This window comes from Rhynchophorus ferrugineus, unplaced genomic scaffold, assembly GCF_030347505.1.
Source record: "Rhynchophorus ferrugineus isolate W39M unplaced genomic scaffold, kcgeb_rfMv2 rfM7, whole genome shotgun sequence".
NCBI classification, from domain to species: domain Eukaryota; kingdom Metazoa; phylum Arthropoda; class Insecta; order Coleoptera; family Curculionidae; genus Rhynchophorus; species Rhynchophorus ferrugineus.
This window is the reverse complement of record NW_027472586.1, coordinates 462,065-474,186: the sequence shown is the minus strand read 5'-3', so window position 1 is coordinate 474,186 and position 12,122 is coordinate 462,065. Positions and strand designations below refer to the sequence as shown.

At 35.2% G+C, this 12,122-nt stretch overlaps 1 protein-coding gene across 2 annotated transcripts; it reads left to right on the top strand.

The window, feature by feature from the left end:
• The first annotated feature begins 120 nt into the window (after positions 1 to 120).
• On the top strand, positions 121 to 5,828 carry Bre1 (E3 ubiquitin-protein ligase Bre1). Of its 2 annotated transcripts, none has more exons than XM_076409915.1 (14): positions 121 to 323; positions 383 to 544; positions 600 to 786; positions 840 to 1,028; positions 1,087 to 1,436; positions 1,495 to 1,626; positions 1,681 to 1,854; positions 2,212 to 2,596; positions 2,658 to 2,719; positions 2,828 to 3,021; positions 3,077 to 3,230; positions 3,280 to 3,645; positions 5,071 to 5,263; positions 5,319 to 5,828. In XM_076409915.1, exons 2-14 carry the CDS (start codon positions 392 to 394, stop codon positions 5,696 to 5,698), a joined length of 2,919 nt encoding a protein of 972 aa, XP_076266030.1. In that variant the 5' UTR covers positions 121 to 323; positions 383 to 391; the 3' UTR covers positions 5,699 to 5,828. The 2 variants fall into 2 exon arrangements, with proteins under 2 accessions (XP_076266030.1, XP_076266029.1); XM_076409914.1 differs by having other exon boundaries at positions 2,212 to 2,598; positions 2,651 to 2,719.
• The last annotated feature ends 6,294 nt before the right edge of the window (positions 5,829 to 12,122 follow it).

The following is a 12,122-nucleotide window of genomic DNA, read 5'->3' as shown; positions in this document are numbered from 1 at the left end:
CTTATACGTTAAACCTATTTCAAATTTTATAGAAACGGTAATGATGATTATTAATGTTTAGATTAATTATATTTAGGTAATTATTTTAATCACCAATTTTAGTGAACTAGTGTGGCACGCGGTTAGTTTTCGAACGTCAAACGTTCGATAACGGAACGTCATATTTTTCAATTCCGTAAATTATTTGGATGTTTGTTTTAAATAACCAATAAAAGAAGAAGTTCTTATTAAAAAAAATGGTCAATTATTCATATGTAAACTAATTTTATAATTTTTGGTCAGGACGCTCTGATATTAAAAGCCAAAACAGTCGGTTTAGTGAGGTTATAGGCGAAATTTTATATTTGGTAAAATCAATTTTTTAGCCTTTTTTTTCGTATAGCTTGATACGATGTCTAAAAGACACGTAGATGAGCCTTCCTCGACTGGGGGTCAGCCCCCTATCAAGAAAATTCATTTCGAACCACATCTGATCGGTCCAGTATCTACCTTAGAAGAAATGGATATAAAAGTGCTGCAGTTCCAAAATAAAAAACTTGCTCAAGTATTTTTTTTCTGCATTATTTTATTTCACGATTATTTGTGGTATTTGTTTTTAGAGAATTGAGCAGAGATGTAGAACTGAACAGGAATTGAGACAAAGGATTGAGCAATTGGAAAAACGTCAAACACAGGATGATGCCATGCTCAATGTAGTTAACCGATACTGGAATCAGTTAAATGAGGATATCCGGATATTGCTTCAGAGGTTTGATGCCGAAACTGCTGATGAATCTGAAAATAAAAGTAAAGAGATTTGAAAAACTCTATGTATTTATATACCAAATATGTATTTCTAGATGAAAATGAGGCTACTACATCTTTCCTGATGCAATTATCTACATGGGATAAAGATGAATTGAATGACAAATTAGCAAATAGAGTACAAGTGTCCAGGAGAGCTGTGGCAAAAGTTATTCAGGCTTTTGATAGATTGATGCAAAGAAATGAGAAAATAACGCTGGCTTTGAAAGGAGAACTAGAAGGCCGTAAGTTTATAAAATTACTATTTAATTTTAAATATTTGTTATATGTTTATTTTCTTAGAGGATGCACCATCTGTTGATGAGGCAATCCGCCAAACAAACATCCAATTACAGGCTGAAAATCGGAATCTTCAAGCGCTTCATACTACATTACATGAAAAGTTCCACACGAACAGTTTAAAAGTGGCAGAACTGCAGGATTCTTTGACAGCAAAGGAGACAGAGATTGCCGAACTTAAAAATCAAATTGATGATTTGCAGTATGAGCTTGAGAAAGTTAGAAATAGAAATGACAAGTTGGAGACCCATCTTGCTGAGGCTGTTGAGAAAATCAAGGCTTATCACCAATTACATGGTGATCCAGACAAAGGGGTCCAACAGAAACCTGTGGTGCAGAGTAGTGTTTCTCAGGTTAGTTAAAGCTGTTTATCTTGTTAGGACTTTTATGATAGTAACAGAATATCTTCAGGCTAAACTTGAGGATCTGATGAAAGAGGTGGAAGAGTGGAAAGAACTAGCTAATAATAGGCTACAAGAATTGGATAAACTGCATCAAACTCATCGGGAAACATTGAAAGAAGTGGAAAAGTTGAAAATGGATGTAAGTTATTGCTATTTCAAATGGGGGTGGTCCATTAATTGTTTTGAATAATAGATCAGACAACTACCAGAGAGTGTTATTGTGGAAACAACTGAGTACAAATGCCTTCAATCTCAGTTTTCTGTGCTGTACAATGAATCGATGCAATTAAAGACTCAATTGGATGAGGCTAGGCAGCAGCTTCAAACCAGCAAGAATGCCAATTTGAGGAACATCGAGATGATGGAGGTAAGTGCTCAGTGTCTTTTATGGATACTGTTATGAATTTATAAAACTTAAAACAACTATTAAAATCTAGTAAAAAGTTCCTTTTGAGTGGTAAAACATTCTTTGCCACTAATTTCCAATAGATTACAGTTGTTTTCAACAAACTAGTTACTCTCTTTTGTTTTTTTTTTATTGACTGAGTCAAATAACTACCCTACCTTTGTCTCTAGAATGTTACTATGACCTCTTACTTTATAAATATGGCTTCATTAATTAAATGTTACTGGTGATATTTTATTTTAAAGCCATTAATTCGGGAAACCAAAAAGGCAATGGTGATTGTTGGTTTTGATGTGAATTATTTTAAAAAATTACCAGAGCGATGAATTAATCGCACAAAAGAAGCTAAGACAGGAGGTTATGCAGTTGGAGGATTTTCTCGCTCAATTACGAAAGGAATACGAGATGTTGCGGATCGAGTTCGAGCAAAATTTGGCGGCAAACGAACAAACCGGTCCCATCAACCGAGAAATGAGACATCTGATCACTTCGTTGCAAAACAACACGCAGCAACTCAAGGGCGAGGTCCACAGATACAAGCGGAAATATAAGGAAGCCAACGCGGAGATCCCCAAGCTGAGGAAGGAAATCGAGGATCTCCACAACAAGCTATCTCAGAAGCAGGGAATTCACCAAGTCGATTCCAAGGAGAACGTCAAGAAGGAGGATATCAAGGAGGAAGCTGAGATCAAGGAAGAGGGCAGTAAGTAGTGAGTCTGGACGATTTGTTGCTCAAAATTTAATTGGCGCTGCTGGTTTTGAAGGTTTGCAGGTTAAGGAAGAGCAGGCTTCAAGTGACATCAAGAAGGAAGGCGATGATCAGGAGGTATGTTAAACTGAGATGATGTTTGGTGAGTCTGCGCATATTCGTTGTCGTTCCCATGATTTTGTGATTGTTTTTCGATGTGCTCTGTTAACACTTTTATTTATTCAGTCAGGTCAAGAAAGTACCGATGGCGATAAAACTCAGCTCTCCGGAGGAGAGAAAAAAGACATAAAACAGGAAAAAAACGCAATTAAGAAAGAGCAGCAAGTGAAAACGGAGAAAGACCAAAGGGAAGCTCAAAGAGCCAAGGAGGCCAAGATAGCGGAGAGTGAAATAGTCAGGGACTTGAAAAACCAACTCAAGTATTGTGTTGTGATGATCATCGTTATTTTTATCTTAAAGGGATATTTTTTTCAGGAAAGCTCTCAACGAACAGAAAGAAATGAAACTCTTGCTCGACATGTACAAAGGTGTCAGTAAAGAACAACGTGATAAAGTTCAACTTATGGCCGCCGAAAAGAAACTGAGGACCGATTTGGATGAACTCAGACAACAAATGAAGAAGATGCAAGTAAGTGTGTGCATAATTTGGCCGTAAGAAGACTAATTTTAAAATCAAGGAAAACAAAAGGGACGACAAACGGAAACTGGCCGAGGACGAGGCCCTCAAGAAGATCAAGCAGCTGGAGGAGCAGAAATACGAGCTACAGAAGCAGGTCGCCCTTCAGAAACCCGCGGATGGGAATTGGGCCGGCGGGGTCGTCCACCAGATGAGGCCGTTCGTGGGGTCCCACGAGGAAGAGGCCCTGCTCAACGAGATGGAGGTCACCGGTCAGGCCTTCGAGGACATGCAGGAGCAAAACTCGCGCTTGATACAGCAGCTTCGCGAAAAAGACGATGCCAATTTCAAACTGATGTCGGAGCGCATCAAGTCGAATCAGCTCCATAAGCTGGCCAGGGAAGAGAAGGATGTCCTAAAGGAACAGGTAAATTAGCGAGTTTCGATTATTTTTTTGATGCTGGATAAGTTTTTTTTTTGAACAATCTTAATTTACAAATTAATTTATTACTACTGTTCTGTTGTACCCGCATTAATACACAAGCAAGGCGAGTACTGGGATTAATACATCAGTGTGTATTTTCCAAATTAATATAAAACTACACTACTTGAGCTAAAGTTAAGAATACACTTATACACTAAACAAGTTCTTTGGTGTAATTTGGTTCACTTGGATCTTTTAATTTCCTGCGTGTTGGCCAACAGTTGTATCGCTTCCATGTTGCAGGTTTTTAATATTTCGTCGCAACGTAAAATTAATATAGATCGATTTGCAGCTGTTGAGCTGTACAAGAGATACATCTTTTGCCATAATAACTGTGTCATTGGTAAATGTTCCAAGTATGTTTCTTTTGTTGTTGGGATATCAGCAGTATAGAGCTGATACAGGATTGGTCCCTAGACAATATTCTGTGGAACTCCAGCTGAAATAGGTTTAAGTGTTTAGAATGCCCCTCTATGCGAGACTCTAAATTTTCTCTCGAAAATATATGATTCCAGCAGTTGATAGTAATTCCGTGTTAGCAATTTGCTGAATTTGTAGATTAATCCCAAATGCCGTATCCGGTCAATAGCTTGTGAGACGTCCAGGAATATTGAAGGGCAGTAATTATTTTCTTCAAATTGTCGAGTGGTGATTTCGAGTACGTCTTAACAGCAGTTTCTCAAATAATTTTGATATCACAGGTAGAAGCGAAATAGGCCCGTATGATCCAACTAGTTCTGTCTGTTTATCAAATTTTTTAAGCATAATTATTCGAGTCATTCCGGAACATGCTCGAGTCTCCATAATTATTGCTTTTCATGGCAGCTCTTTCAAAAACCCAGTTGAAATATCATCAATTCCAGGAGCTTTTTTGAGATTGGGTCAATTTCCGTGCCAACTTCCATTGGAGAAGTCAGATTCACAGCTACATCAGGCTGATAAACAGGATTTATATCTATTGTAGTATCTACACGTATATCATTCGGTTGGAATGCGTTTGCTACATGTTCTGCGAAAAATTCAGCTTTTTCATCATTGCGTCGAAACCATTCACTTCGATCATTTTTAATAGGCGGTACTCTAATAATTTGTCTTTTAAATATCCGAGTTGCTTTCCATAGCGAGTAGTCTTTGCTTCCGATTTTAGTTCACATACATATTCTTGGAAGCAACTGTTTATATTCTTTAATCTTTTGATTTCTCTGATTACTAATACTATTAAATCTTGTTTTGTCTATATCCTTTCTGGTTCTCTGCCATACTCTTCTAGCTTTTCGTCTTTCTTTTATAAACCCCTTAATTTCAAGGGCGTAATGTACGTCATATTCTGATTTCTCCCTTGATGTATTTGATAAATGATTATTTCAGGTTACCACGTTAACGACACAAGTGGAAGCCGCAAATCTTGTTGTTCGGAAGCTGGAGGAGAAGGAGAGGATCCTTCAAAACACACTAACAACTGTAGAGAAAGAGTTACAGTTGAGGCAGCAAGCGATGGAGATGCACAAGAGGAAGGCCATCGAGTCGGCACAGTCGGCGGCGGATTTGAAGCTGCATTTAGGTAACGAAGGCCGTTGGTTCATAGTTGTTGGTTATTTTAACACTTGTTGATTCAGAAAAATACCACTCCCAAATGAAAGAGGCCCAGCAGGTGGTAGCGGAGAAGACGTCCTCGCTGGAGGCGGAAGCCTATAAGACCAAGCGGCTCCAGGAGGAGATAGCGCAGCTGAAACGTAAGGCGGAACGCATGAAGAAGATGGAGCTGGCCGGCACGACACTGGACGAGGTCATGATGGAGGAGATCCGAGAGTACAAGGAAACGCTCACTTGTCCGTCTTGCAAGGTGAAGAGGAAGGACGCGGTGCTATCCAAGTGCTTCCACGTCTTCTGCTACGACTGCTTGAAGACCAGATACGAAACCAGACAGAGGAAGTGTCCGAAATGTAACTGCGCCTTCGGGGCCAACGATTATCACAGACTATATTTATCCAATTGAGGTTTATAAGACGATTTTTTGTTTCATATTAACCACTCACTGTGTAGAGTTGGGGTGTCATCGGTGTTTATATTTCTTAAGTATTGTAAATGACCTGTGTTAAATAGATTAAATCGATTTACATACAAAAGTAGTTTTATTTCATTTTTAGTAGAGATATTAAGCTTGTTCTGCGTACTGATAAAACCATTTTTTTGTTGATATTTTACCATTATTAAAATGTTAAAGTTAAATATTAAAATGTTAAAAATGGTAAAGACTGATATGGCAAATAAATAAATAATTGGGTGATATAAGTAAACAAGCAAATATAATACTGTAATGGTCATAAAAATACTATTTTTCATTTCAAGAGATATGTATTTTTAGATTTTTAGCATTATCTAAAAGGTAAGCAATGTTGGCACTTTCTCGATATTGTCGTTATATTAATTTCTATGCAACCTTTGGTTTTTGAGTTATAAAATTAAAGTGTAATTTCAAAAAATAAGTGTATTTAAATGGAAACACATATATTTCTAGATTTTCAGCATTATCTAAAAGGTAAGAAATTTTGGCACATTTTCCATATATATAGTCGTGAAAATGTGCGATTTTTTGTCATTTTCAAATGTTTTACTGTCATTTCATTAATAATAATGACAGGATAATGACAATTGCAGGACTTATAAAGAATTTTACGCTGAATCAACTGGTAGTATAATAATTTCTATATAACCTTTAGTTTTTAAGTTATACAATTAAAAGTGAAATTTCAAAAAATAAGTGGATTTCAGTTTATGTCACATATCTTGAAAACTATAAATTCTACAGCAATTTAACATGGATTTTCGCTTTTTTCACTCCAAAACACATATATTTCTGGATTTTTAGCATTATCTAAAAGGTAACGAATTTTGGCACATTTTCCATATATATAGCCGTGAAAATTTGCGATTTTTTGTCATTTTCAAATGTTTTACTGTCATTTCTTTAATAATAATGACAGGATAATGACAATTGCAGGACTTATAAAGAATTTTACGCTGAATCAACTGGTAGTATAATAATTTCTATATAACCTTTAGTTTTTAAGTTATACAATTAAAAGTGAAATTTCAAAAAATAAGTGGATTTCAGTTTATGTCACATATCTTGAAAACTATAAATTCTACAGCAATTTAACATGGATTTTCGCTTTTTTCCCTCCAAAACACATATATTTCTAGATTTTTAGCATTATCTAAAAGGTAACGAATTTTGGCACATTTTCCATATATATAGTCGTGAAAATTTGCGATTTTTTGTCATTTTAAAATGTTTTACTGTCATTTCTTTAATAATAATGACAGGATAATGACAATTGCAGGACTTATAAAGAATTTTACGCTGAATCAACTGGTAGTATAATAATTTCTATATAACCTTTAGTTTTTAAGTTATACAATTAAAAGTGAAATTTCAAAAAATAAGTGGATTTCAGTTTATGTCACATATCTTGAAAACTATAAATTCTACAGCAATTTAACATGGATTTTCGCTTTTTTCACTCCAAAACACATATATATCTGGATTTTTAGCATTATCTAAAAGGTAACGAATTTTGGCACATTTTCCATATATATAGTCGTGAAAATTTGCGATTTTTTGTCATTTTCAAATGTTTTACTGTCATTTCTTTAATAATAATGACAGGATAATGACAATTGCAGGACTTATAAAGAATTTTACGCTGAATCAACTGGTAGTATAATAATTTCTATATAACCTTTAGTTTTTAAGTTATACAATTAAAAGTGAAATTTCAAAAAATAAGTGGATTTCAGTTTATGTTATATATTTTGAAAACTATAAATTCTACAGCAATTTAACATGGATTTTCGCTTTTTTCCCTCCAAAACACATATATTTCTAGATTTTTAGCATTATCTAAAAGGTAAGAAATTTTGGCACATTTTCCATATATATAGTCGTGAAAATTTGCGATTTCTTGTCATTTTCAAATGTTTTACTGTCATTTCTTTAATAATAATGACAGGATAATGACAATTGCAGGACTTATAAAGAATTTTACGCTGAATCAACTGGTAGTATAATAATTTCTATATAACCTTTAGTTTTTAAGTTATACAATTAAAAGTGTAATTTCAAAAAATAAGTGGATTTCAGTTTATGTCACATATCTTGAAAACTATAAATTCTACAGCAATTTAACATGGATTTTCGCTTTTTTCACTCCAAAACACATATATTTCTGGATTTTTAGCATTATCTAAAAGGTAAGAAATTTTGCCACATTTTCCATATATATAGTCGTGAAAATTTGCGATTTTTTGTCATTTTCAAATGTTTTACTGTCATTTCTTTAAAAATAATGACAGGATAATGACAATTGCAGGACTTATAAAGAATTTTACGCTGAATCAACTGGTAGTATAATAATTTCTACATAACCTTTAGTTTTTAAGTTATACAATTAAAAGTGAAATTTCAAAAAATAAGTGGATTTCAGTTTATGTCACATATCTTGAAAACTATAAATTCTACAGCAATTTAACATGGATTTTCGCTTTTTTCCCTCCAAAACACATATATTTCTAGATTTTTAGTATTATCTAAAAGGTAAGAAATTTTGGCACATTTTCCATATATATAGTCGTGAAAATTTGCGATTTTTTACCATTTTCAAGTATATTACTGTCATTTTTTTAAAAGTAATCACAGGAGAATGGAAACTGCAAGGGTTGTTAAACATTTTACGCCAAATTACGACTGGTGGTATAATAATTTCTATAAAATATTTACTTTTAAAGTTATACGATAAAAAGTGTATTTTCAAAAAATGAGTAAATTTTTGTATAAGTAACATAACTTAAAAAGTAAACATTCTGCAAAAATTTAAGATGGATTTTCGTTTCTTTCATACATATATTTTCGGAGTTTTACCATTATCTGTAAGGTAACAAATCTTGGTACTTTCCGGTCATCTTTTTTGTTGACATTTCCGCTCGAACAAATCATGGGTAAATAAAAATTATAGGAGCCTTAAAGAATTTTACTTTCAATATCATTCTGATATAATAATTTTTATAACTTTTAATTTTTAGGTTATGTAACAAAGATGTTTTTTTCCTTTTATTTTACATATCTTGGAAGTTACAAATTTCAGGTGTTATAGGTTGGACCTTTTGATTTCTTCTTCGATTTGATTCTACATATTTAATGAAAGATTAGGAAATTAATATATCTACATATTGATTTCAAAACCTTTTTATTTAGTTGATATTTCAAGCCTTCGTGCCAAACTTTGTGTTACCACTAGAAAAAGTGTTACAACGGCATGAAATAAATAATGTTATATTATTCTACGAGTTTTTAAAGTTGGTTGGTTACCATCAACTTGAGGGATGGAATAAAACAGGGTAATTTCTTAATGCACAAACATTTTAATATAAACTTAAAAATGGTACAACAATATGAAAAATTATAGACTATCAATATACACATATTTCTTATTTTATAACGGGATGGAAAACCGTTCTCACTATAAATATATTGTAATGAATAATAAGTTATAAGATTTCTTCAAATTTTCTTTAACTACATACGACTTATGTTTCTTTAGTAAAGATGTTTCAGTAACAGACTAACACAGATAGTAGTGACATACATAGTTATTAAAAAATAGGCATCGGCCCGCGACAGTATAAAAAGAACCATCATCGTCATCACATCGTGACCTCGGAAGGCTCCGAGGGCTGCTCGTTCCCTCCGGCCCGTCCTACCTAACTGTAAATACGATTATAAGTGACATCGAGTTTTATCATTAACCACAAATATCTAAAATGGTTACTCTTTTTGTTAATTTTATTTATTTAGTTAGTATAATTCTTTTAGTATGTACAATGGGGTAAAAATGCAAAATACACGAAGCAAGTATATAAAATAATCTATAATAGTAATATTAGTAAGATTCATATACATTTTGTAGCGTGGGTCCGGTTGGGACAGGTGAGACGAGACGACGTCTCGTCTCTCCGCTCTCACTCCGGACTCCGTTGATATTCAGGTAACGAATTAAGTGTGCTTTCCATGTTCGTCGTTCTTTCTAATAACAAGGCGCTCTCTGCAACTGATATCCCGTCTTCTCCAGTAACGCATAGAGGCGGAGGAGGCGACCTCCTCCTCGGTGAGCCAAAGAATCGAGGTAATAACAACAAACGTATCGAACGACAGCTACTACGTCTACTTGGAGGGGGGTTTGGGGGGACTAGGGGGTTTTGGTTATGGGTCTCGAGGGATCTCCACGTCGGAATATGTAAAAAAGCTACTTGATTACGACTAAAATGGGTTCGCCCACGACTGGGTCGTTCTTACGCCACCTAATGGAGTCTATGAGTTATTGCATGGTTTTCTCTCTCTCTCTCTCTCTCTCTCAGGGGCGGCCTGCTGGTGTCCGGTGGCCTCCGTGAGCGGATATGGAGATGCACGTGTCTCGTGTTCATCTTTTATTTACCTAAAGATCACTTGTCACGGTGACGAAAAGTCTAAAGCATTTTATGATCACATCGATAGATTTTCAACTATCCGTAAGAATGTACCCCGGCGGGGAAACGTCTCTCCCGAGGGGGGAGGATCCCCGGGCCGGGGATATAAGCGTTTTCGAAAGATTTTTGATTTTTCGTTGAAACGTGTCGAGGTACCCGACGCGGTCCCGTGTCTGGACCCCGGTCCGTTCGAGAACCGTCATGAAAGATCGCAAACTGAGCGAACGGAAGCTCTTGGCGGTCACAGAATTTGTCTCAGTGCTTTTCTGGCCCGCCACGGCAAGCTGAAGAAGGAACCAGGTGTTTAGTTTTAAAGAATTATCAATATTTTGTGGTTATTGACTTCCTGATTGAATTGATTAACATTTTACGATGTTTCGTAACCGTAACACCTTGCATCTTCAGGGTAGGAGCTCTGATACTAAAGCTCTTCAATCTAAGCAAGCACCAAGTCATGACGGAGTATTCAACCTATTAAGACCTTACTCTTTCATGGTCTGTTATCTTCGACTGGGCCAAGTTAGTGACTTGGATAGGCTATTGGTCTCCTGATTGAAATAAAAAAAAATTTGAAACGTTTCGTAATCGATACTCGTTGCACCTTCAGGAGGAAAGCTCTGATATTGAGGCTCATGTCATGATTGATGATTCGTTAACTTCGATTGACTCAAGACACTCATTTTGCGGAAACTGTGAGGGACGAGACCTGATAAATGATACACTATAGGGCAGCATTAAACTTTGATCGAACTAGAGTCTTTGCAAGGAATGGTTGGTAACAGGACAGTCCAAATCACGAATGTGCCTTAGGACCACTGCTTAAGTACCCACATATTGCACATGATCCGTTAGTTGATATTAATAGTCCCTATTTTAAGTGAGATTCTTTTGGTATTCATACATCTCAAATAATTCTCAATGTTCTCTATCAAAATAGTCTTGTGGATTGACTAAGACTAGGACAGTATTCCGCCAAAGCCCACTGGACCATATCTCCTCATCGTTGATGTTCTTTTATTTGTGTACTGGTCATCCTCCCACTATCACTGATGTACACTTTCTGCCTGGTTTTCCTCCTTCTGGCATCTTCCTGATTTGTTATTTAACACTCTTACAATTATTTGGTCTTATTTTGTTCTCTGTTTCCAGTTTTATGGTATGTGTAGCCTTAGATCATGTTGCCCCGTTGATTGGTCCTCTTTTGCTTCAAGCAGCATTCATTTCGAGGTAGAAAACTTCTAACAAATCAATCTGGAAGCCAATAGATCTTAAATCTGAAATAAGTTTGACATTCTTATATTACAGTTGTTGCTATAGGGTGGGATAATTGTTGATTTATTTTTGAAGTGACGCTGATCAAGTGTTCAAAATCCGAATTGATTTTTTACTGCTGTCTCAACATTTGGAAATACTGAAAATATATTACAACGTTTTTTTAGTAATAAAATCATCTTTTAGAGGTTACGTAATAAACGAAGCTGTGACTGCTCGAAAAAATAAGTATTCAATAGACATTCGTGTCAAATCAAAAAACTGTACTGGTTGGTCAGTAGATGTTTCTCACTTGACATAAAATCAATCGTTTTTCAAAATAAACTAACAGATTGTCCACCCTATGTATTATGTCCAGATTAGCCAAATATTGATGTTGGCGTTTTTCAAATATAGTGACCTGGGTTTTATTGTATTTACAATACCATTCTGAGATCTTAAATTTTTAATTAAAAAAAATTGAGGTCTTGTACTGGCAACTTCTTCCTTGCTTGTCGGTGACGTTATAAATTCCGTTAGAGTTTGAATTACAAAACAATATATAGTCCGTTCAATAAAACAGTGAACTCACGTTCAATTTCATCTAAATTTATGACGTAAAAAGGTGTCACAATGTTGCCACATCG

Coding starts and splice junctions, on each gene's coding strand:
- Bre1 (XM_076409914.1), top strand. CDS start 392: ATGTCTAAAAGACACGTAGATGAGCCTTCCTCGACTGGGGGTCAGCCC. Junction 1,627..1,680: donor TGGAAAAGTTGAAAATGGAT/GTAAGTTATTGC, acceptor TTTGAATAATAG/ATCAGACAACTACCAGAGAG. Junction 2,720..2,827: donor AGGAAGGCGATGATCAGGAG/GTATGTTAAACT, acceptor TTATTTATTCAG/TCAGGTCAAGAAAGTACCGA.